Here is a 22,838-nt window from a genome sequence, read left to right as displayed (position 1 = left end):
GAAAACTTTTGACTGTGTGAGAAATGTACCGTGTAGAATTGTTTTATATTTTTCTTTCTTTCTTTCTTTCTTTCTTTCTTTCTTTCTTTCTTTCTTTCTTTCTTTCTTTCTTTCTTTCTTTCTTTCCCAAAAGTATGTTAATACATCCTTTGGAAAGGTGCGTCACTTTTATCAAATGTTTTTTGCTGAAATTTTGCCCTCTTTTTCTTAGAGGTCTGTCACATTCACTGATTAAGAATGTCAGTGGGAGGATTTATATATTAAAAAAAAGACTGTCTCTGACATTTTTCTGTTTCGCTGTGACACGAAGCACGCCTACGTAAGAACAGGAGCATTGCTTTCTACTGTCAGTGTGAATGATTATACAGCAAGCCCTGAAAGGGAAAATACTGTATATGAGCGATCCTTCAATGCTTTTGACTAATTTTGACTAAAATAATCTAATTTTGATTTTGGATTTTTGGTGATAGTAGTGATATTTTTCAGTTCTTAACAGAATGCTGATTGTCTTGGATTTAGAAAAGTTAACTTAAAGTCATTTTACTTAACTTATATAAATAAATTAGTGCTGGGCAAAGATTAATCGTGATTAATCGCATCCAAAATAAAAGTTTTTCTTTATATAATATATCTGTGTGTGCTGTGTATATTTATTATGTATATGTAAAGACACACACATACAGTATATATTTTGAAAATATGTACATGTATTTACGTGTATATATTTATATTCATATAATTTATATTATATATTTAATATATAAACATAACATATTTTTCTTAAATATATACATGCATGTGTGTGTATTTATATATACATAACAAATATACACAGTACACACAGATATATTATATAAAGAAAAACTTTTATTTTGGATGCGATTAATCACGATTAATCTTTGCCCAGCACTAAAATAAATAAATTAGTTTCATAATACAATTACCCCCCAAAATGTTTAGCAAATGCCACTTATGGAAATTAGAAAAAAAGTTACTGAAGAGACATTGCAAATAATGTAGTTAGTTCAGTAATCCTGAAAAAAAGCATGGACATCTTACTTTACTTACTTTACTTTTGTCATTTAGCAGACGCTTTTGTCCAAAGCGACTTACAAATAAGAAAAAGTAACTAAAACTAAAAAGTTACAACTCTATAAATACTATCTACCCACATATTTAAGAAAATAAAGAAATTAAATAAAATAAAATCTTCAGTGCTTAATTTTGTTTATATTTTAGAGTAAAAACAGAAAAATGCTAGGTTTCACAATCACCATGGATCTGAGCAGAAAAGTAGCTTGTGGGTTGAATTCAGTATGAGACATTCATTTGTTCATTAAGAGTGCTGCAACTGAATTTGGCTGAAAGTTGATGGGAGGACATCTTAACTTGACTGTACATTGATTATCTTGGTTATATAATGATGCTTTGAATTTTGCACGTAACATATTGCTGCCAGACTCTTTATGTGTCTACATTATTACCTCTGCCATCACAGCAATCTTCTCTTGATAACTAAATCTGTAATTCAACTTCCGTCCTATAGTTACATTCCAGGTCGTTTATATAAAAGCCAGAGCTGCAGCATGTAGTTTAGCAGAAAATATGTATTTCCTTTTTTATCAGGGGAAATTATTATATGTCAACTTAAAAAGAAAAGGAACATGATGTTATTTTTGCTGTTTTGTTTTTGACGGGCAGTTGAGAAAGGAAAGAAAATTTGCAATTAGGACATGTTGCATACTAGACTCAAACCTATATGTTTCAAATGAGCGCTAAGCGTTCAGGCACAAGTTCAGAATTGCAACTCTTCATGGCTTTTCAACTTCAAGCCATTAATTAAAGTTTGAATAAACTTAGAATTAGTTCTGCCAGAACAGAAGTTTTTTTTTTTTTTTTTCTCTCGGTGTAAACAAATGAAAGAACCATAATTCACAGTTACTGCATTTTTTTATTTATTTTTTTGTTTGGCAATGCATTGTGTGATTTGTAGGTGTAATAGTCTGGATGATACAGACATGACAAACTACTAAACATATTTAATTTGCATGCTAATTAATTTTAAAATTTTACCCAGTTCTCTAATTATCTTAAATTAGGCAGATACAGCCTAGCTGTGGTACTATTTTTTCTTCCATTGAGCCTCATTTTTGAATGAGAAAAACTTTAGCAGTTTAATTAAGTCCATTAGCTTCTGTGATATTTTGTTTTCATATATTCATTGTCCAGATCAGTTCGGCCCACCGGTATGTATTTCATCCTGCAGTTTTAAGATAGGAACATGCTTGAAAAAATTTTGCTAAATTTGCTGTATTCACAGAACTTTTAATTGCAAAAAACATCTTGTGACATGATATGCAGAGCAATTATTCTGTGGAATATAATATGTTGTCTCTTTCCATTAGCTCTATACAGAGAGCTCATCTAATCAATTTTATTGGTTTAGGTTGTGGTGTAAGAATTAAAAACACATCTTCTAGCTGCAGATATAAGATATGTGATACTGATAGAAGAACAAAATAGCATTTGTAATGCATTTGTTGCGAGGACAACTGTAATTAGGAATGATCCATTTATTGTTTATAATAATAATTGCAGTTGGTGATGCAGTATGTAGATGACAATTAAGAGACTTTTTAAACATGTCTAAACTTTTACATATTTTTACACTATATATACTATATATATATATATATATATATATATATATATATATATATATATATATATATATATATATACACAGTGCTGCTGTAGTGAGCAGCACTGTATATATATATTCTAAAGTGTTTGTGAACACTTTAGAATTTTCTATATTTCTGCATAAATATGACCCAAAACATAATCAGATTTTCAAACAGGTCCTGAAAGTAGACATCAAACAGATGAGACAAAAAATATATATTTTCTTTGTCATTTATTTATTCAGGAAAATGATCCAATCTTGCATATCTGTGAGTGGCAAAAGTGTGTGAATCTCTTGGATTAGCAGTTAATTTAAAGGTGAAATTAGAGTCCATCTGTGCAGAGGTGTTTTCAGTCAGTGCAAAAACTATCAAATGTCAGTATGTGACCTGCTTTATTCAAAGAACAGGGATCTATCAAAGTCTGATCATGTTTGTGGAAGTTAATCATGTCACGAACAAAGGAGATTACTGAGGACCTCGGAAAAAGAGTTGATGTTGCTCATCAGGCTAGAAAAGGTTACAAAACCATCTCTAAAGAGTTTGGACTCCACAAATCCACAGTCAGACAGATTGTGTACAAATGCAAGAAATTCAAGACCACTGTTACCTTCCCAAGAAGTGGTCGACCAACAAATATCACTCCAAAGCAGAACGTGTAATAGTCTGCGAGGTTGCAAAAGTTCCCAGGGTAACTTCTAAGCAACTAAATGCCACGAGTTGCGCACTTGAAAACAAAGCCCACTAGACAGTGACCATGTGCTGATTCTGAATGCGTCTCTCACATAAACTGACAAAGGAGTATACTTTATAGGCTTGTGCACTCAACTGTTTGCGAAATGGAGCTTTGTGCTTGTTTATCCTACCTTTCTCTTTCAGCACAAATCCAAATATTCCATAATATTTCCATATTTGCGATGATACGTATCTGAGTGCTAAACTATTATTTATTATGTAAATTATAGGCTTTGTACTTCAGTCGTGTTCCAGTGACACAGAGGCAGGTGCGCTGATGTTTGTATGTTATGTCGATAAAGTAGCAATGCTGGAACTGATGCGTTTTGTGTGAGTGTGTGTGTGAGACGCGATCACTTCAACTGTTTCCTTATATCAGCAGAATCAACTTTAAACACTTAATGCATCACTGTATAAAGGTCTGCTTTTATTTGTGTACACTCACAATGAAAGCAAAACATTGTGGTTTTATAAAATAAAGAAAACAAATAGGATGTTGCTTTCTGCTTTTTGAGTTTCATTTCTGTGAACAAATTAAGCGTGTCACAAAAATGAACTGAAACTCAGCATATATAGACTGTTACGTGTCGCACTGTTTTATTCCCCTTGTTTATCTGTTAACTAAATCAAATATATGTCAATAATTTATTCCTTGTATGTATATATGTACTGCAGATTATATATATATAAAGTAATATAATATTTGGTATTACTACTGTACTACTCTCTGTTCAAAATAAATGAAAAGAAACCAAGCATAGTAGATTTGTTGGTTTTTTCCCTATTGTACCGAAATCGTATCGAACCGTGACCCCCGAACCGAGGTACATAACGAACCGACATCTGTGTACCGTGCCACCCCTAATATATATATATCCAAAGATTATCATGAACTCTTTGTTGAAGGACATATGTTTTAGTTTTCAAAATTAAGGCAAGGCACATTTATTTCTAGATCACATTAAAAAAAGCCAGTGCCGAACCAAGTGTTGTACATAAATCCTGACAAAAAAAAAACAACAAATAATAAAACCAACAAGAAAGCACATACATTAATAAAACTACAATGATACAAAACCCAGTGTAAAAAAGCTTTACCTTTGACACCATTGCCCATGGTTTAAATTGTATCTTTCTGATAGAACATTTTTGGTGGAGGTTGGAATTTTTTTCTTCCACTATGTTACCATTAACTTGTGGTGTACCTCAGGGTTCAATCTTGGGACCTCTTTTGTTTTTGTGGTATGTGTTACTATTTAAGTAATTGCCCATATGCACCTAAAATAACACTACATTTGTATGGGAATAATCTGAGCACCAGCACACAAATGTCTTTTAAAGCTTGACTCTTATCTGAGTGCCGGATTGGAACTGCTCATAATTAAAAGCCCAAATGCGTGATGCCAAAATGGACCATGTGGTCTTCTGGGTTTTGTTGTGGATCAGTAATTAATTGATAAATCAAAGTCACCGGTGATATATGAACAGACATTCACTTCAGCAGGTTCCAGGGCTTCTGGGAGAAGAGAGAATGAATTGAAAGACGTTAAGGACATACATTGATGCCTGCAGCTCTCAGAGCAGAAAAGACATTTGTCATCCCAGAATTAATGCATCTCAATGGCTGCAATTGTCTCAAGGGCATAAAAGAAGGATATGCTTGAATACAAGATGTGCTGCTGTGCATGAATGAAAGGATGTACAGGTAGTTAGGAGAATGTTTTACAGGACAGGCATCAGGGAACGTTTTTAAGGATGAATTGTATACCTCAGATGAGTCAAAATTAAAGAAATGTTATTTATGTGAGTTTTTTTTCTTTTCTTGTTTGTTTTGTTTTGTAGTGATTATGGTTTTGAGAGAAGAGGGGATGGAAACTGTTTGCCTGCATTTTGGTTCAACCTTTCCATGTTGTCTCGAAGCTGCAGCCAAGGACAAATCTACCTTAACAGCACAGGGTAAGCTGTCTATACAATATGCAGACACTTCATATTTGTGACCCTGGACCACAAAACCAGTCTTAAGTCGCTGGGGTATATTTGTAGCAACAGCCAAAAATACATTGTATGGGTCAAAATTATTGATTTTTCCTTTATGCCAAAAATCATTTGTACATTAGGTAAAGATCATGTTCCATGAAGATATTTTGTAAATTTCCTACTGTAAATATATCAAAACTTAATTTTTTGATTAGTCATATGCATTTCTAAGAACTTCATTTGGACAACTTTAAAGGTGATTTTCTCAATATTTGGATTTTTTTGCACCCTCAGATTCCAGATATTCAAATAGTTGTATGTCAACCAAATATTGTCAGATCCTAACAAACCATACATCAATGGAAAGATTATTTGTTCAGCTTTCAGATGATGTATAGATCTCAATTTCGACAAAATTGACCCTTATGACTGGTTTTGTGGTCCAGGGTCACATTTCATCATGGTGGTGTTTTACTTTCATTGTGGGGACATTTGGTCACTGATGGCTAAATCTGTTTTATTAATTTAGTTTTTACCATTTTCATTGTTTTTTTGTTTTTTAATTATGTCTATATTTTCTATAATATTTAATGTTGTTTATTATATTTTTTTTTATTATTATTTATAAAGTTTTTCCAAGTAACATTATTTTTAATGGATGTAGTAATAGTTAATAAATACACATGCATTGCTCATCCAAACAGCGCCTGTGTGTGCACTCAGCTTTTTGAGCTAACAGATTTATGACGAACATCCTGTTGTCTCGGGATCCTGGGACAACTCCAATCTGATCGAATCTTAAATTGTCTGATTCGCTCTGATATCCTACAATAATAATAATAATAATAACAACAATAATTTATTAATAAAATTAAATGCAAAAAAAAATGTAAAATACAAATAATGTATTAATATAAACTGAATAAAAACTATAGGAAAATCAAATATATTTAATTTTTTTATATTTTTCCATATATTTCATATATGTTTTTAAATAGTTGTAAGAAGAGCACTTTTCGTAAACAATTTTTTATCAGACTAGCACTAAACCAATCATGTGTTAGGAAAGTGGTTATGTTTAATTAAGTGAGCCATGATTTAAACTTGCTGAGCTGATGAGCAGACACAAGCCATATTGACGTGAGCAGGTTTTAAACTTTTTGGAGATTGTGGCGTCCGTCTTTGCGACAACTTTCTAGACAGGCAATCCATACAAAGAGACCTAGCTGGACAGATAACACTGTGTAATGGAAAGACTTCATTTAAACCTCATTTAAAACCAACATCAGTCAGAAAGCATATCCATTCAGAGCAAGGGTGCGAAATTACAGACAAGGAAAGAGACAGAGAAAGAACGTGATTATCATTTTCTGAGATTGTCACATAAATTGTGGCCAAAACCAATTCATCCAGCAAAAAAAAAAAAAACAGAGCTACTCAGAATGGATCTATCAGGCTTGTTGTATTCAAATGGATAAATACAGTGACCCAGACACTAAGTCACAATGTGAATGTCATTAAGTTGGATAATATCAAACCATCAAATCGTTTATCTCAAAAGAAAGTTTTTTGATTTCTTTGTGTGTTTCAGGTATCGCAAAGTGGTAGCGAATAACTGCACAAAAGGAGTGAAGGAGATGTACACGGCCAGGAAACAGCAGTGTCCGAATCGCCCCCCGCGAGGTTTAGTCCTGACAACCCATGACGACAAACTCACAGCCAACATGGGCAGCAATGTGACCTTCCTGGTGCAGCTAGACGAGGTGAGATCATCACAAGGGTTATCTGAATCTTAGCAAATGGAAAATCATAGTCAAATTATCAGATTCAGTGATCTGATCATTTAAAATGCGGCATGGCCAGAAGTTATTAAGTAAATTATACAGTAATAATTATTAAATCGATGTGCTAACTCTAGCAGATTCTCAATGATCAGATATCAAGATGTCCATGTAGCAGATTAATTTATTATATCTGTTAGCTAAAGCAGTGGTTCTCAGCTGGTTTTGCTTCAGGACTCGGATTTAACATCAGGCACCAAGTGGAAGAAACGGTGTCTTTTAGGGTGGCAAAATAAAGATATAATCAGACACACAGACTGACTTTGACATTAACGAAAAAAGATATGGGAAGTGTTTTTTATTTTTTACATTTTAAGGCAAAACACCCAAGGTGAACAGGTACTAATACATAGTAATAGATAATAGATATAAATACTAACGTATATCACCATACTTCACCAGTTGCAAACTTTTTTGTATTGCAAGTTTTGTTTTCAGAATGCAAATGATTGGTTATCTTATTAAATATGAACTAATTTGCATAAATCCACAGAATAGAAATCTTAACATTGGATAGCCAAGTTCACAAATTCTTGTTTAATTTTGTTGACATATTAGAGGTTAAGGTTTTTTTTACAGAGAGGATCTTGGATAGCTCTTTTTATAGCTTAATAAATCAGAAAATACAGTCATCAGCTACAGGAGAGAAAAAAAATATCATGTTTTTAAGGGATATCATTTTGTTAAAAAAGGCAAAACAGGCAAATGATACGTGAACAAACCCCATCTGTAAAAACCTTCAGAATATCATTCATGAATAAAGTTTGGTGTATGTAAGTGCTACAGAAGTGGAGAGAAAAAAACAACTTATTTTGAGGAAAACAAAAATAATTCATTTAAAAAAAGTGTATTGTAACTGAAATCTGCAGGGGCAAGTATAGATAAAGTGCAATAAAATAAACACTTGAAAGTGTAATTTGGATATTTTTTCCACTAGTCTGAAACACGTTATAAAAAGCCAAAAAAAGAGCTCAAAATCTCTAAACTGACCAGTGCATTAATAATAAATTTGTTTTTGCCTGCAGTGCCTTGCCTTAGAATTTCATACACTTTTATTTTTTATATTGCTTTCTTACCAAAGCATGTTTTGATTTTTTTGTTGCATTTTGTCATTTGCATTTAGCATTGTTTTATCTGTTATCTTAACCCTATCAGAACAGACCTGCAGCCCATTTTAAGTTGCAAACCACCATTTGAGAAGTACTGATATAGACAAAGTATTCATTGGAAAAGAGTATGTGCTTTATACTTGTTGACAGAATTTTCTTTTTTTTATCATGAAATCTACAAATTTTTACTGATTCCTGGGCATTGTTTTGTCTGGCAGCCTAAAAAATGTGTTTTGTGTAGTAACTTCAAATTTATTTAAGTCAAATCAGAAATATGAATTAATATGACTGAATCAACCAGACTATATTAGCATACACCAACAAAAGTCATTTTAAGGTTCAGGTCAGAAAAAGCACCTTAAAGTAATAGTTCATCCAAAAATGAAAATTTGCTGGACATCCAATACGTAAGAGTATGTTTCTTCATCAGAACAGATTTGAAGGAATTTCATTTACATCACTTTGTCAACAATGGATCCTCTGCATTGAATGGGTGCCGTCAGAATGAGAGTACAAACTGCTGATAAAGACATCACACTAATTCAAAAGTAATCCACACTACTCCAGTCCATCATTTCATGTCTTGTGAAGTGAAAAGCTGCATGTTTATAAGAAAGAAATCCATCATTAAGGCATTTTAACTAGCCAAAAACCAGTCCATAATCCATAATTATGCGTCCTCCAGTGAAAAAAAAATTCCATCCCCTTTTCTCTCGTCAAAATTTACCAGCATGTTTGTTTAAGAATATTTTGGACTGTTTTTGCTTGTAACCGGTGCTTGGTCTGTACATAGTTTTTCACTGGAGAAAGCAATTTTATGTATAGAGGAAAATGTGTTGATGGATTTGTTTCTTATAAACACATCTTAACACTTTACAAGATGTCAGTTGATGGACTGGAGTCATGTAGATTACTTGAATGTTTGAATTATTGTAATGTTATCAGCTGTTCGGACTCTCATTCTGGCGGCACCCATTCACTGCTGAGGATCCACTGGTGAGCAAGTGATGCAATGCTAAATTTCTCAAAATCTGTTCTGATAAAGAAACAAACTCATTTGCATGAACGGCGCAAGGGTAAGTTCATTTTCATGTGGGGGTGAACTATTTCTTTAAGATAACAACTAAACTATTAATTTTTTACACTGGAATTTTCAGCCAGTTATTGGCCGACACAGTTGTGCTATAATTTAAAACTATTTTACTGTGCTGGTTTGTTATTATGGTTTCAGCTATTTCGTATTAACCATCACCATCACAAAAAGAACTATGAGTGGTTACTTTACATGATGGTCAGGCTATTTTTTCTGTCTAAATGGGCTGTTCTTGGTGGACCAGACTTTCAGACCAGTCTGGCTAAGTGAGACGATCATTGAGCTCTATATGTGAACGTTTACACCCACATAGGTCATTTTGACATTCTGGAAACTTTCCATAATTTGGTGTCCTCTGCTCCAAGCTGTGCTGGAGCTCTGGCAGTTGAAAAGGCTTCACTCTGTACAGATGGTATGGTGCAAGCCGGATACATATTACAAGCCTGCTGGGGAATAGCTTTCATTGAGGTGCAGTGCACACATGGTCACACATATTCTCTCTTGGTTTCTGTCTCACACACACATGCTTGCACGCTCATTCCAGGTAAAGTGTTTCTCCCTAGGCGTCTCACCACAGCAGAGTTGTCACATTGGAGTATGATGAGATGAGGAAATGAGGGCTTATTCCTTTCATTAAGAGAATGAGAGCTAGTAAAGAGAGCGAGAGAAAGAGAGAGAGAGAGACAGTGAGATGGGCTGAGAATTCTATCTATTTTTATTCATGAGGGTCAGAGCTGGGGCTGTTTCTTAGGCAAATCAAATGGACCTTAATATTTAATGCCTTTAAGGTGCAACACAAGATTTTTATTATTATTATTATTTTGAACAGAAAAAGCAGCTCGAGGTTAGGAAATATAGAAGCAGAGAAAGTTTATGAGGAAGCAGATTAGCTTAGTTTATTGTTATCTATCTATCTATCTATCTATCTATCTATCTATCTATCTATCTATCTATCTATCTATCTATCTATCTATCTATCTATCTATCTATCTATCTATCTATCTATCTATCTATCTATCTATCTATCTATCTATCTATCCTATAGTGGGGAAAAAACAATTATTTGATCCCCTGCTGATTTTGTATGTTTCCCCACTGACGAAGAAATGATCAGTCTATACTTTTAATGGTAGGTTTATTTGAACAGTGAGAGACAGAAAAACAAAAAAAAAACAAAACGCATTTCAAAAAAGTTATACATTTATTTGCATTTTAATGAGTCAAACAAGTATTTGACCCCTTCGCAAAACATGACTTAGTACTTGGTGGCAAAACCCTTGTTGGCAATCACAGCGGTCAGACATTTCTTGTAGTTGGCCACCAGGTTTGCACACATCTCAGGAGGGGTTTTGTCCAACTCCTCTTTGCACATCCTCTCCACATTATTAAGGTTTCGAGGCTGACGTTTGGCAACTCTAACCTTCAAGTCCCTCCACAGACTTTCTATGGGATTAAGGTCTGGAGACTGGCTAGGCTATACTCCAGGACATTAATGTGCTTCTTCTTGAGCCAGTCCTTTGTTGCCTTGGCCGTGTGTTTTGGGTCATTGTCATGCTGGAATACCCATCCACGACCCATCTTCAATGCCCTGGCCTGGTACATGACCCCATCCATCGTCCCTTTGATGCAGTGCAGTTGTCCTGTCCCCTTAGCAGAAAAACACCCAAAGCATAATGTTTCCACCTCCGTGTTTGATGGTGGGGATGGTGTTCTTGGGGTCAGTTTTAGGGTTCCAGTCGTGTCTGACAACTGAATATGCTGGAGATTGTTTTTTGGTGAAAGTATTTTCTTTTCTTGATTTTTTTCTTGAAGCCCTCCTAAACAACATGTGGTGATGTAGGTGCTGTTTGATCTTTTTTTTTTTTAGGTTTTCTGACCCCGAAACTCACCCTTTTTCTGCAATTCTTCAGCTGCGATCCTTGAAGAGTCTTTAGCCACTCAAACTCTCCTTCTCACCGTGCATTAGGACGATATAGACACACGTCCTCTTCCAGGCAGATTCATAACATTTTATGTTGATTGGAAATTTTTAATTATTGCCCTGATGATGGAAATGGGAATTTTCACTGTTCTAGCTCTTTTCTTAAAGCCACTTTCTAATTTGTGAAGCTCAGTTATCTTTTGCTGCACATCAGAAAAATATTCTTTGGTTTTTCTCATTGTGATGGGTGATTAATTTGGAATTTGGCCTTTGTTTTGTGTTCCCTCCTATTTATATTTCTGTAAAACAGGAAGCCATGGCTGGATAATTTCATGTTCATAATCATGCTTGTGTGCTCAAAATTGTGAATACGAATGGCAATATATTTCAGATATATTTTACTCATAAGAATTTCTAGGGGTGCCAATAATTGTGTCCAACGTGTATTTGAGAGAAAAAAAACAACAACAAAAAACATTTATTTCATAATGATATTTCCCCCCATTTTAAATTATTATTCTCCAAATGAAAGCTTAGATTTTTGTGATTTAAAAAAAAAAAGATCAAAAGGATTAACAATGCACATTTATTTTCACAGCCTTCTTTGATCATATTTACCAAGAGTGCCAACAATTCTGACCACGTGTGTTTCTATCTATCTGTCCGTCCGTCCGTCCATCCATCCATCTTCATTGTTTTAGGTATAAACCTTACTAAATGTTGTTTCTTAATTTTTGTTTAAATAAAGCCATTGGGGTAAGAAAAAGAAAATAATAATATTTAAACATAAATACCTATATATAAATTGTCTAATAATAATAATAATATTAATTATAATAATAAATTTTAATTGTATTTCATCTTGAATAAAACCTGTGCTTCACAGTTCAGGAAAAAAAAAAATATATATATTTTAACAGTGTAATATAAAATAATACAAATAAATAAAGTTAAAAACTAAAAATTGTATAATCTCTGTTTGATAATATTTTGTGAAATATTATTACAGTTTAAAATAAGTGTTCTATTTTAATATATATTAAAATGTAATTTATTCTTGTGATCCAGAGCTGAATTTTCAGCATCATTACTCCTGTCTGCAGTGTCACATGATCCTTCAGACATCATTTTAATATGCTCAATAATATTTATTGCGGCTTAATATTTTTGTGTAAGCCGTTATGTTTTTTTTTTGTTTGTTTTTTTCAAGATGATTTGATAATTTTTTCAGAAGAACATAATATATTTGAAATCTCTTGTATTATGAATGTCTTTACTCTCACTTTTGATCAATTTATTGTGTCCTCGATGAATAAAAGTATGAATTTATTTTCAGAAAAATCAAATCTCACTCATCTTAAACTTTTGAGTATTTTATTTTTTTTATAATATTTTTTAAAATAATATTTTGCTTCTTATATATTTATATTGTATTAATCATGTGTTGATATTTGTACTGGACAACTGAATACAAATTATAATAATTAATTCATTCACTCATTCATTCTTGCAGGGAAACAGTTCCCTAGAAATGCTGGGGGGGGGGGGGGGGGGGGGGTTCCAGGATGGCAGCTAATCTGCGTGAACTGACTTCACTGAAAAAGGACTTTGTCTGAACCTCATGAGCTCAGCACAAATTGTGCCCTTACTGTCATTATACAAACTGTTCCTCCTGTCAGTCATCTTTTCCTTTCTCCTCCCACAGTGTAGTTGTGATTTTCTGCACAAAGTGGCGTGAAATATCTTAAAAGCAACCCGGTGCACATGCTTGCACAGAAAAGCATAGAGGCGGGACACTTTTCACAGTCAGCAGTGCCTAAAAGCAAACAGACAGGAATAAACCAGGCAGCTTTGGATTTGTCATTATGCAGGGCATAAACACCCCCCCCCCCCCTCTTGTGCTGCTAATGCAGTGTTACAAATTAATATCCCAATAGCATTAGGCTACAATGTGCTAACGGCGGAAAGAGAGAAAGGAGGGAGATTTGGGGAAGCGTAAGCATGGATTTGGGAATTCCACGCACACACACACACACACACACACACACACACACACACACACACACACACACACACACACACACACACACACACACACACATACACACACACACACACACACATATGTATGCTTTAGCATTCTTTGACTTGCACCCATAACCAGATGTAGAGCCTGAAGAACTGTGGATAAAAGGAATGGTTCGAGGCACAAACTCAACTTCATCTCAACTTCCTGATCCTCTTCTTTCTTTTCTCTGTTTTTGATGTTTTTAACTGGGTTTAGCAGTTTTATATTTAGAACTAGTGCTAATGGGTGGTTTTGGGGCAGATGTTTCAGGCGTTGCACCAGAGGCGCTTCAAGTGTCATAAGATATAAGCCCAGATATCTGTGGATTGCTGTTGGGTCTTGAATGACATGCACTATTAGATTATGATTTCCATATTTTCCAAACTAAAACATGATTCAGAGGGGGAAAAATGCTGCATTTTTTGAAGGTGAATCTTCATAGTTTAATGTTTGAAACCAATAAAATTAAGAAAGCCATAATAGTATTGAATTTTACAGTTTTTGTGTAAAAATTGTGATTGTTATTATTATTATTATAAATATTATTATTAATTATAATAATTACAATAATAATTACTGTCTATATTAATTATTAAATAATACTGTTTGCAGTACAACAATGTTCTACTAATAGTAACACATTTATTTATTGATTTGTTTCTACACTGGATTGTAATTTATATTTTTATATATATAATACAAATTATAAATATATGTAAGTGTTTAATATAATTTAATACTTATTATTATTATTATTATTATAAATACTACTAAGTATTACTTAATTACTGTATATATTAATTATTAAATAATACTCTAATTATTATAATTATTATAATTAAAAATAATAATAATATTATTTCTTTACTTGTTGATTTCTACACTGGATTGTAATTTATATATATATATATATATATATATATATATATATATATATATATATATATATATATATATATATATATATATATATATATATATATATATATTATAAAAAAATAAATAATAAAAAAAAATATATATATTATAAAAGGTTAAAGCTAAAAAGGTTCCACTAGTCTTAATATCTAATATAAGCATTTTCAGATGCCTTGTATTTTTTAACTTTGTTAATTAAAAAAAAAAAAAAGTCTGGTGTACTGGGTGCAGGAAAACTTTCACCATGAAGCCAATAAACAAATTGTATTTTTTCATAGTGTTAAACAGTCTCCACTTTGTATAATTAAGTATAATATTGTAATATTTTAGATGTAAATTATATTGTATGATTTATACCAGTTGCTATAGTCTATATATGGCAGACTGTTATTACTGTTTGGATTGGATTAAATAGAAATAAGAAATGTAATTTACAGAGGATTCATGATTTCGTCCATGTAATCCCACCCACATATTCAACTGAAAATAAATAAATAAATAAAATATAATAATTTAGTTCTTTTAGATTACAAAATGGCAGGATACATTACAGCAGACTCGTTCAGAGCCACATGAGTCATATTTATGGTTATATTCCCTATGCAATATCATATCTGGTAAACAGCAATTATGATTGCGGTGGGTTGACCCATCAGGATATCTGAGCAAGCCAAACCAACACAATATGGAGTATCAAGTATATATATTACACATCAAAAGTAATATGACGGGTTCCCACAGGTAGCTGAAATACATGCTGAGAGGTAATTCATTTGGCGCAGTTTTCTCTGTAAATAAGTGGCTTCTGTGTCTGGTTTCACACACCTCATCTCATATATGAGGCAGAGTTACGGCAGGAATGAACTCCAGGGCTGAAAACAATGCTTGTGTCTGGAAACAGATGGGCCGGTGTCTGTGGAGCAGAATGGTGACGTTACCCACAGCTGTTTTTGGTCGCAGCTGCCAGACTCAGTGATTAAGGAAAGTGTGCTAAAGAGTTGTTGTAATAATCAGGCTTGGCTCTGCGTGTTGTTTTTAGGGCGACTCTATGAGGACAAACATTCAGCTGGACTTTGGGGACGGTACGGCTGTTTCCTACTCCAACCTGAGCTGGACGCAGGAGGGCATCCGGCATATGTACCGCAGCGCGGGCATCTTCAGAGTAACAGCGCTGGCGGAGAACAGCCTCGGGTTTGACACATCATCCCTCTACCTGCATGTAACGTGTAGGTTTCACACACACACAAATGAGCGCCTACTTCAGTGTGTATTTTTAGTATACATGAAGTGAGGAAGTTATTTCAGGTGTGTTATAATGCATTCTCCAGTTTGCTGAGGTACCAAAAGTTATCATATATTATAATATTATTGTTATGTTTTTTTATTAAGTTTTAGTAAACTACCAGTCAGAAGGCTTTGAACAGTACGATTTTTAAATAATGCTCTTCTGCTCACCAAGCCTGCATTTATTTGATCCAAAATACAGCCAAAGCAGTAATATATATATATATATATATATATATATATATATATATATATATATATATGTGTGTGTGTTTTTTTTAGTATTTACAATAACTGCTTTCTATTTGAATATATTTTAAAATGTAATTTATTCCTGTGATCTAAGCTAAATTTTCAGCACTATTACTCCAGTTTTCAATGTCACATAATGTCACAATAATTTAGATCTATATATGAAGAGTTTTTTTGCAAAAACAGATAACTTTTTTTTTATTTTAAAAAAATGTTTTTATTTTATAATTTTTTTTATTGTGTTAGTTAGCTGTTTTTTTTTTAAACCTAGTCAATAACCCAGCTGCAGTTTGATTGAGATTAATTGGAATGCACAATGAAAAAAACATGATTTCTGAGAATTGTTAAAAACGGAGTTATCTATTTTTTTATCTAATTTTACCAAATTAACTCTTCATATGTAATTTGTAAATTCATAATTCCTTATTTTGTCATTAGAAGCAATTAAAGTGTACTGCTGCAAGTAAACTAAATATGTTTCTAAGTCATGAATTACACATTTGTAATGATTAAATATTTTAATATGTAATAAAATGATTTTATTCCTGTAATGGCAAAGCTAAATTTTCAGCATATTTACATTTTTACTCCAGTCTTCAGTGTCACATGATCCTGCAGAAATGATTATGGTGATATTTGGTGTGTGTGTGTGTGTGTGTGTGTGTGTATGTGTATATGTGTATATATATATATATATATATATATATATATATATATACATATATATATGCAACGCAAATTCTGGAAATGTTGGGACATTTTTTACTTTTAAAATTAAAAGACTTTCAAATCACTTGAGCCAATATTTTATTCACAATAGAACAGAGAGAACATAACAAATGTTTAAATTGAGAAATTTTACACTTTTATCCACTAAATGAGCTCATTGCAATTTGATACCTGTCTACGATACGGTCTCAAAAAAGTTGGCACGGGGGCAACAAAGGGATGAAAAAGCAAGACATTTTGAAAAGATTCAGCTGGGAGAACATCTAGCAATTAATTAAGTTAATTGACATCAGGTCTGCAACATGATTAGCTATAAAAGGAATGTCTTAGAGAGGCAGAGTCTCTCAGAAGTAAAGATGGGCAAAGGCTCTCCAATCTGTGAAAGAGCGTAAATAGATTTTGGAATACTTTTTAAAACAATTTAACTCAATGTCAAATTACAAAGGCTTTGCAAATCTCATCATCTACAGTGGATAACATCATCAAAAGATTCAGAGAAACTTGAGAAATCTCTGTGCATAAGGGAGAAGGCTGAAGACCTTTGTTGGATGCCCGTGGTCTTCGGGCCCTCAGACGATACTGCATCACTCATCGGAATGATTCTGTCATTGACATTACTAAATGGGCCCAGGAATACTTCCAGAAACCACTGTCGGTAAACACAACCCGCCGTGCTATCTGCAGATGCCAACTAAAGCTCTATCATGCAAAAAGGAAGCCATATGTGAACATGTTCCAGAAGTGCTGTCGTGTCCTGTGGGCCAAGACTCATTTAAAATGGACTGTTTCAAAGTGGAAAAGTGTTTTATGGTCAGACGAGTCCAAATTTGACATTCTTGTTGGAAATCACGGACACCATGTCTTCCGGGCTAAAGAGGAGGGAGACCTTCCAGCGTGTTATCAGCGTTCAGTTCAAAAGCCAGCATCTCTGATGGTATTGGGGTGCATACAGTATGGGCAGCTTGCATGTTTTGGAAGGCACTATGAATTCTGAAAGATATATAAAGGTTTTAGAGCAACATATGCTCCCCTCCAGACAATCTCTAGTTCAGGGAAGGCCTTGTGTATTTCAGCAGGACCATGCAAAACCACATACTGCAGCTATTACAACAGCATGGCTTCGTAGTAGAAGAGTCTGAGTTCTGAATTGGCCTGTCTGCAGTCCAGATCTTTCACCTATAGAGAACATTTGGCGCATCATTAAACGAAAAATACGTCAAAGACGACTGTGAACTCTTCAGCAGCTGGAAACCTGTATCAGGCAAGAATGAGACCAAATTCCAGAACCAAAACTACAGAAACTCATAGACTCGATGCCTTCAAACTGTTTAGAAAAGAAGAGGAAATGCTACCCTTTGGTAAACATGCCCCCATCCCAAGTATTTTGTGACCTGTAGCATTTTGTACATACAATTGTAAAATTTCTCAGTTTAAACATTTGTTATGTTATATATGTTCTATTTTGAATAAAATATTGGTTCATGTGATTTGAAATTCTATTAGTTTTTAGTTTATTCAAATTTAAAAAACGTCCCAACATTTCTGGAATTTGGGTTGTGTGTATGTGTGTGTGTGTGTGTGTGTGTGTGTGTGTATATCATGGGGTTGGCCACCCCGCTCATAACTGCTGTTTCTGTCTGTTTTTCTTGAAAAGAAGTACATTTATTCAGTCACAGTCGCGAGTCAAACAGCACGGTAACCGGCGTGCGCTATAGCCTGTATCTATTCATATCAAAGCGCAAAATAAACTATGTGCATGCAATGTCGTGGTCAGTTAAGGCATGAAGTTACCAAAAAGGCAATTAAAGCTGCTTTAAAACTGTGCGTGCTTGTAATATGTTATATATGAGTTACATTAAAAACATGTCTCTGAAATGGTTTTCAAAACTGTCCTGGAGCATCCTAGCACTGTCTCCCTCATCTAACACACCCGATTCAACTTGTCAGTTCATTAGTAGATACTGAAATGGGTCAAAAAAGATAAAGAGAATTGAGAGAAAATATGATGCGAGTCAGATCCGCGTCACGTTCAGCAGCGACATCCCTTAAAGCCAAATAACCTAATAACCAGCTGCTGTGATCTGTTCATCAAGAATAAAAGAAAAAAGAGGGGAAATCAACAACTTTTATATAACTGTAACTATTTATCTGTATTTAGTTTAGAATTTAGTGTTTGATAAATTTATTCAATTTCTGCATATTCTCCTTAGGGGCACAGGTATATAACATTTATTATAATGGGTTTACGTGAAGATTGTTTTAAGTTCACTTAAATTAGAAGTCATTTTTAAAGTCTAATAAATGTTAAAATTTAAAGCTATTAATTATAATGCAATGTCTAATGGCTATAGTCAATGGTTAAATATCAGGGAAACATTTTTTATAGGGAAATCAGTATTGCTTGCTTGGTGTCAGTCATACTGACATACATAAAATATGCCATTAAACAAACATTATAAAAATGGAGTGACAGAAGTCTGAGGCGTGCGGATCCATCTGCAAAGCTTTATTAAAAGGCGTGGTCATAAACAAGCATTGGTTGATACACAGCAAACAGACATAGACGAGGCAAGACAAAGAGTATTCCTTAGACAAGCGTGGGTATTCGATCGGCGAACAGTATCCAACAGAGCAAGGCAAAGAGAGATGAACCAGGTACACAAGCAATAATCCAGGCAGGGGCAAACACAATCCAAAACAGCAGAGCAAAGGGTTAAACCAAGATACACAGGCTAGAATCAAAACAGGCAAGACTAAGACTATGAAAACTACGAAAGGCTCCGTAAGGTAGCTATCACCTAGGGTAGCAATAAGTGCATTCAATACTCGGCAGAGAGGAAGAGGAAGTCCATGGTTTAAGTAGCGTGTGTGATCAGTGCAATCAGCTGTGTGTGTCGTCAGTGCAATGGATGATGGGAATGGTAGTCTGAGGTGGCGTGCAACAGTTAGTGTGGTGCAAGAGTCCATGTGGTGAGCGAGTGACCTCTGGTGGGGACATAGACATAGTCATGAAAGTCAGTAAACTCTCTTTAAGTACACTTAAGTGGGCTTTTAACACTATTATTATCTGCGAGTGCAATTTATAGATTAAAACCAGGAAAAAAAAAGAAACAGTAGAAGAAAACAAACTAATTTATGATATGTTCTCTGAAAATAAGTTTTATTTATTTTGTATTATTATTATTATTATTATTTTGTTGTTTAAGATATTTAGATGTTTAAAAAAACAAAAACAAACGAGTAATACTGATTTAAACAAAAATACTAATTAAAAATGCAATAAAAAGTGTTATTTCACTAATTGGCCCAATTATGAACCAGTATCGTACTCTATTTAGCTGGCAGACGAACACACATTATACAACAAATACTAAGAGACTAAAAAAAAAAAAAACTTCTCCGAATTTATACAGACAAGTTGGTAGCCACACAGGCAATAAAGTGGCTGGCCACTGGTTAGCAAACTTTGAATAAACATCTCTTGAACACAGCACAATACTCTATGGGTGACTTTCATAGTTACTTTGCCAAAATCTGCATGTGTCCTTTAACTCCACAGGTGTAGTAGACTGTGGTGCTTAATTACTGCTTTTAGCTCCACTTTTCACAAACAAACAGGGGGTGGCCACTTGTGATCAGATGAGAGCAATTAGGTCCAAATTTTATTTCCTGATGTGCATTAAAGACTGAAGCAGAATTATTTAATAAAATAAACATTAAAAAAAGCTAAGAATTGCACCCGGGGAGGAGTAAACAATGCGGAAAGATCTCAGATGAGTGAATAAATGATGTGAGAAATAATATGATTTGTTTTATGTATTTGTGCAGACTTACTAGATGTGGGTCACATAGGTTGTCCAAATAGTTTATCTATTATATTCTTTCTATACTTTTTTTTTCAGTTTTAACATTTTTAGTGCTAATGCTTCATTTATCAAGTTGTGCTTTGGGTGTTATACCTACACAGTCTCATCCCAACTCGTCGTCATATATTGAAGCTTGGTCAGGACTGTTTTGGCGTCACTTTTTGACGCTCAATGTAGCCCTTTAGCGTCACTTTTCGACGTGAAGGGTCCTCCGTTGTTTAAAATAGGAAACCCTTAGCGTCAATATGCCGGCGCGATACTGGGAATTTTATCGTCATAATTCTGTAGAGGAAGAAGAGCAGTGGGGGCTGCATTCTCTCCCCACTGCTCTTCTCCCTCTACACCGGGTGTGTCTCACTCGTACTGGAAAGTGAAGCTGTGGGCTCTTTGATCACCCCCTGGTGGCTGGCTGCAGTACAGGTCATAAACTCCGCCCTCTCCATGTAAACGAATGGGACTAGAGTCATAACAATAAAATTAACTACACTTCCAATACAATTTTCCAAAATATGATTTTAGCTAGTAATTTCATGCTATAAAAATCGGGCGTGTCGTTATGGTTGATTGGGTCTGCAGGAGTTTGGGCGGGAGTTTGATTCCGCGGCTCCACCTCACGACACTACTGCGCAGACTCGGGCTCCAAATGACGTCATTTACTCACGATGGCAGCGGCCATACAGAGATGTTTTCGCTTCACTTTTCTATAATGGAAGGAAGCGGAGATGCGTCGTCCGTCTTTTTTTACAATCTATGCTTTTTTACAGTCTACACCAACGACTGCACATCTAAAGACCCCTCTGTCAAGCTCCGGAAGTTTGCAGACGACACCACACTGATAAGCCTCATCCAGGATGGTGACGAGTCTGCTTACAGACAGGAGGTCAAGGAGCTGGCAGTATGGTGCAGTCTTAACAACCTGGAGCTTAACACGCTCAAAACTGTGGAGGTGATCGTGGACTTCAGGAGAAACCCCGCTGCACTCCCCCACTCACCGAATCTCACAGCACTGTGACTGCAGTGGAGTCATTCAGATTCCTGGGCACCACCATCTCCCAGGACCTGAAGTGGGATATTCACATTGACTCTATTGTCAAAAAGGCCCAGCAGAGGTTGTACTTCCTTTGCCAGCTGAGGAAGTTCAATCTGCCACAGGAGCTGCTGAAACAGTTCTGCTCCACCATCATTGAATCCATCCTCTGCATTTCAATAACTGTCTGGTTCAGCTCAGTTACAAATCTGACCTCAGAAGACTACGGAGGGTAGTCCGCACTGCTGAGTGAATCACTGGTACAACCCTCCCCACTCTCCAAGAACTGTACTCATCCAGAGTGAGCAAAAGGGCTGGTAAAATCACTCTGGACCCCTCACATCCAGCACACTCCCTCTTTAAACTGTTACCCTCTGGTCGATGACACAGAGCTCTGAGAACCAGAACGACCAGACACAGGAACAGTTCTTCCCTGAGGCAATCCATCTCATGAACACTTGACAATAAAACGTGAAACACAAAACTCTATTATTTATTCACTACACTTATTTATTTATTTATTTTTTCATTTCAAATTTGCACATATCAGACCTGTACACACATAATTGTCTATATTATATATTGTGTTTTTGCTGTTTTGTACATTGCCTATTTAGATATTTGTATATTATTCTTTTATTATCTGTGTCCTGTCCTGTTGCTGTCATTCTGTTGCACTGTGGAGCTTCTGTCACTATAACAAAGTCCTCGTATGTGTAAACATACTTGGCCAATAAAGCTCATTCTGAAATGATGTATTGGGTAATAACATAATAATCAAAATAATCAAAACAGTTTTATTTATATTACATTAATTACACATTTATGAGCACATAACCCAACCCCTGCCCCTTAAACCTACCATCTGTCAATAAAACACAAGATATAGCAGGCAGATACAACTACCGTCATAATTTATTTAAAAAGTATTAATATTCCAAGTCTTCCGAGGCAAAACAATTGATTTGTGAGAGGAACAGACGCGATCGCCATCTCCATCCGCCGTAAAGACTTCCTGTGTGCTGCTGCAGTCTGTGCTCAAATTCAAAGAATGCCACCAGAAGAAGCCTTACGTCAGCTTTGGTTGTGAAATGCCATTGGCTCTTGAATGAGATGTGAGCGCGTTAACAGAGCGGGATCATTTTCAGCGATTAAAACCTTGCTTGACTCTCTTCTTCTTATAAAGACTTCGTATGGCTTCAGAAGACTTGGAATGCAACACGACTTGGAATGTTTTTATACTGCTTATTTATGGTCAGTTTTTTCAATAAATACCTGTGACTGCACTTATATTTGCCTGTGTGTGTTTTATATTGTTCAGAGGTGGGTAGGTT

At 34.7% G+C, this 22,838-nt stretch overlaps 1 protein-coding gene across 1 annotated transcript in view; it reads left to right on the top strand.

The window, feature by feature from the left end:
• LOC306873764 (VPS10 domain-containing receptor SorCS3-like) overlaps positions 1-21,966 on the top strand; it is a gene marked incomplete at its 3' end in the record, with an annotated part of 216,402 nt that extends 194,436 nt beyond the window's left edge. Inside the window, exons 18-21 of the mRNA XM_079423246.1 lie at positions 5,262-5,375; positions 6,988-7,159; positions 15,386-15,565; positions 21,895-21,966. Of these exons, the coding sequence (XP_079279372.1) occupies positions 5,262-5,375; positions 6,988-7,159; positions 15,386-15,565; positions 21,895-21,966 (538 nt within the window). The remainder of the gene's footprint in view (positions 1-5,261; positions 5,376-6,987; positions 7,160-15,385; positions 15,566-21,894) is intronic.
• Between the last annotated feature and the right edge of the window lie 872 nt (positions 21,967-22,838).

The sequence above is a fragment of the Barbus barbus genome (genome assembly GCF_936440315.1).
Source record: "Barbus barbus genome assembly, chromosome: 8".
Classification (NCBI taxonomy): Eukaryota; Metazoa; Chordata; class Actinopteri; order Cypriniformes; family Cyprinidae; genus Barbus; species Barbus barbus.
The sequence above is the reverse complement of the archived record's forward strand: the minus strand, read 5'-3'. Positions and strand labels throughout refer to the sequence as shown.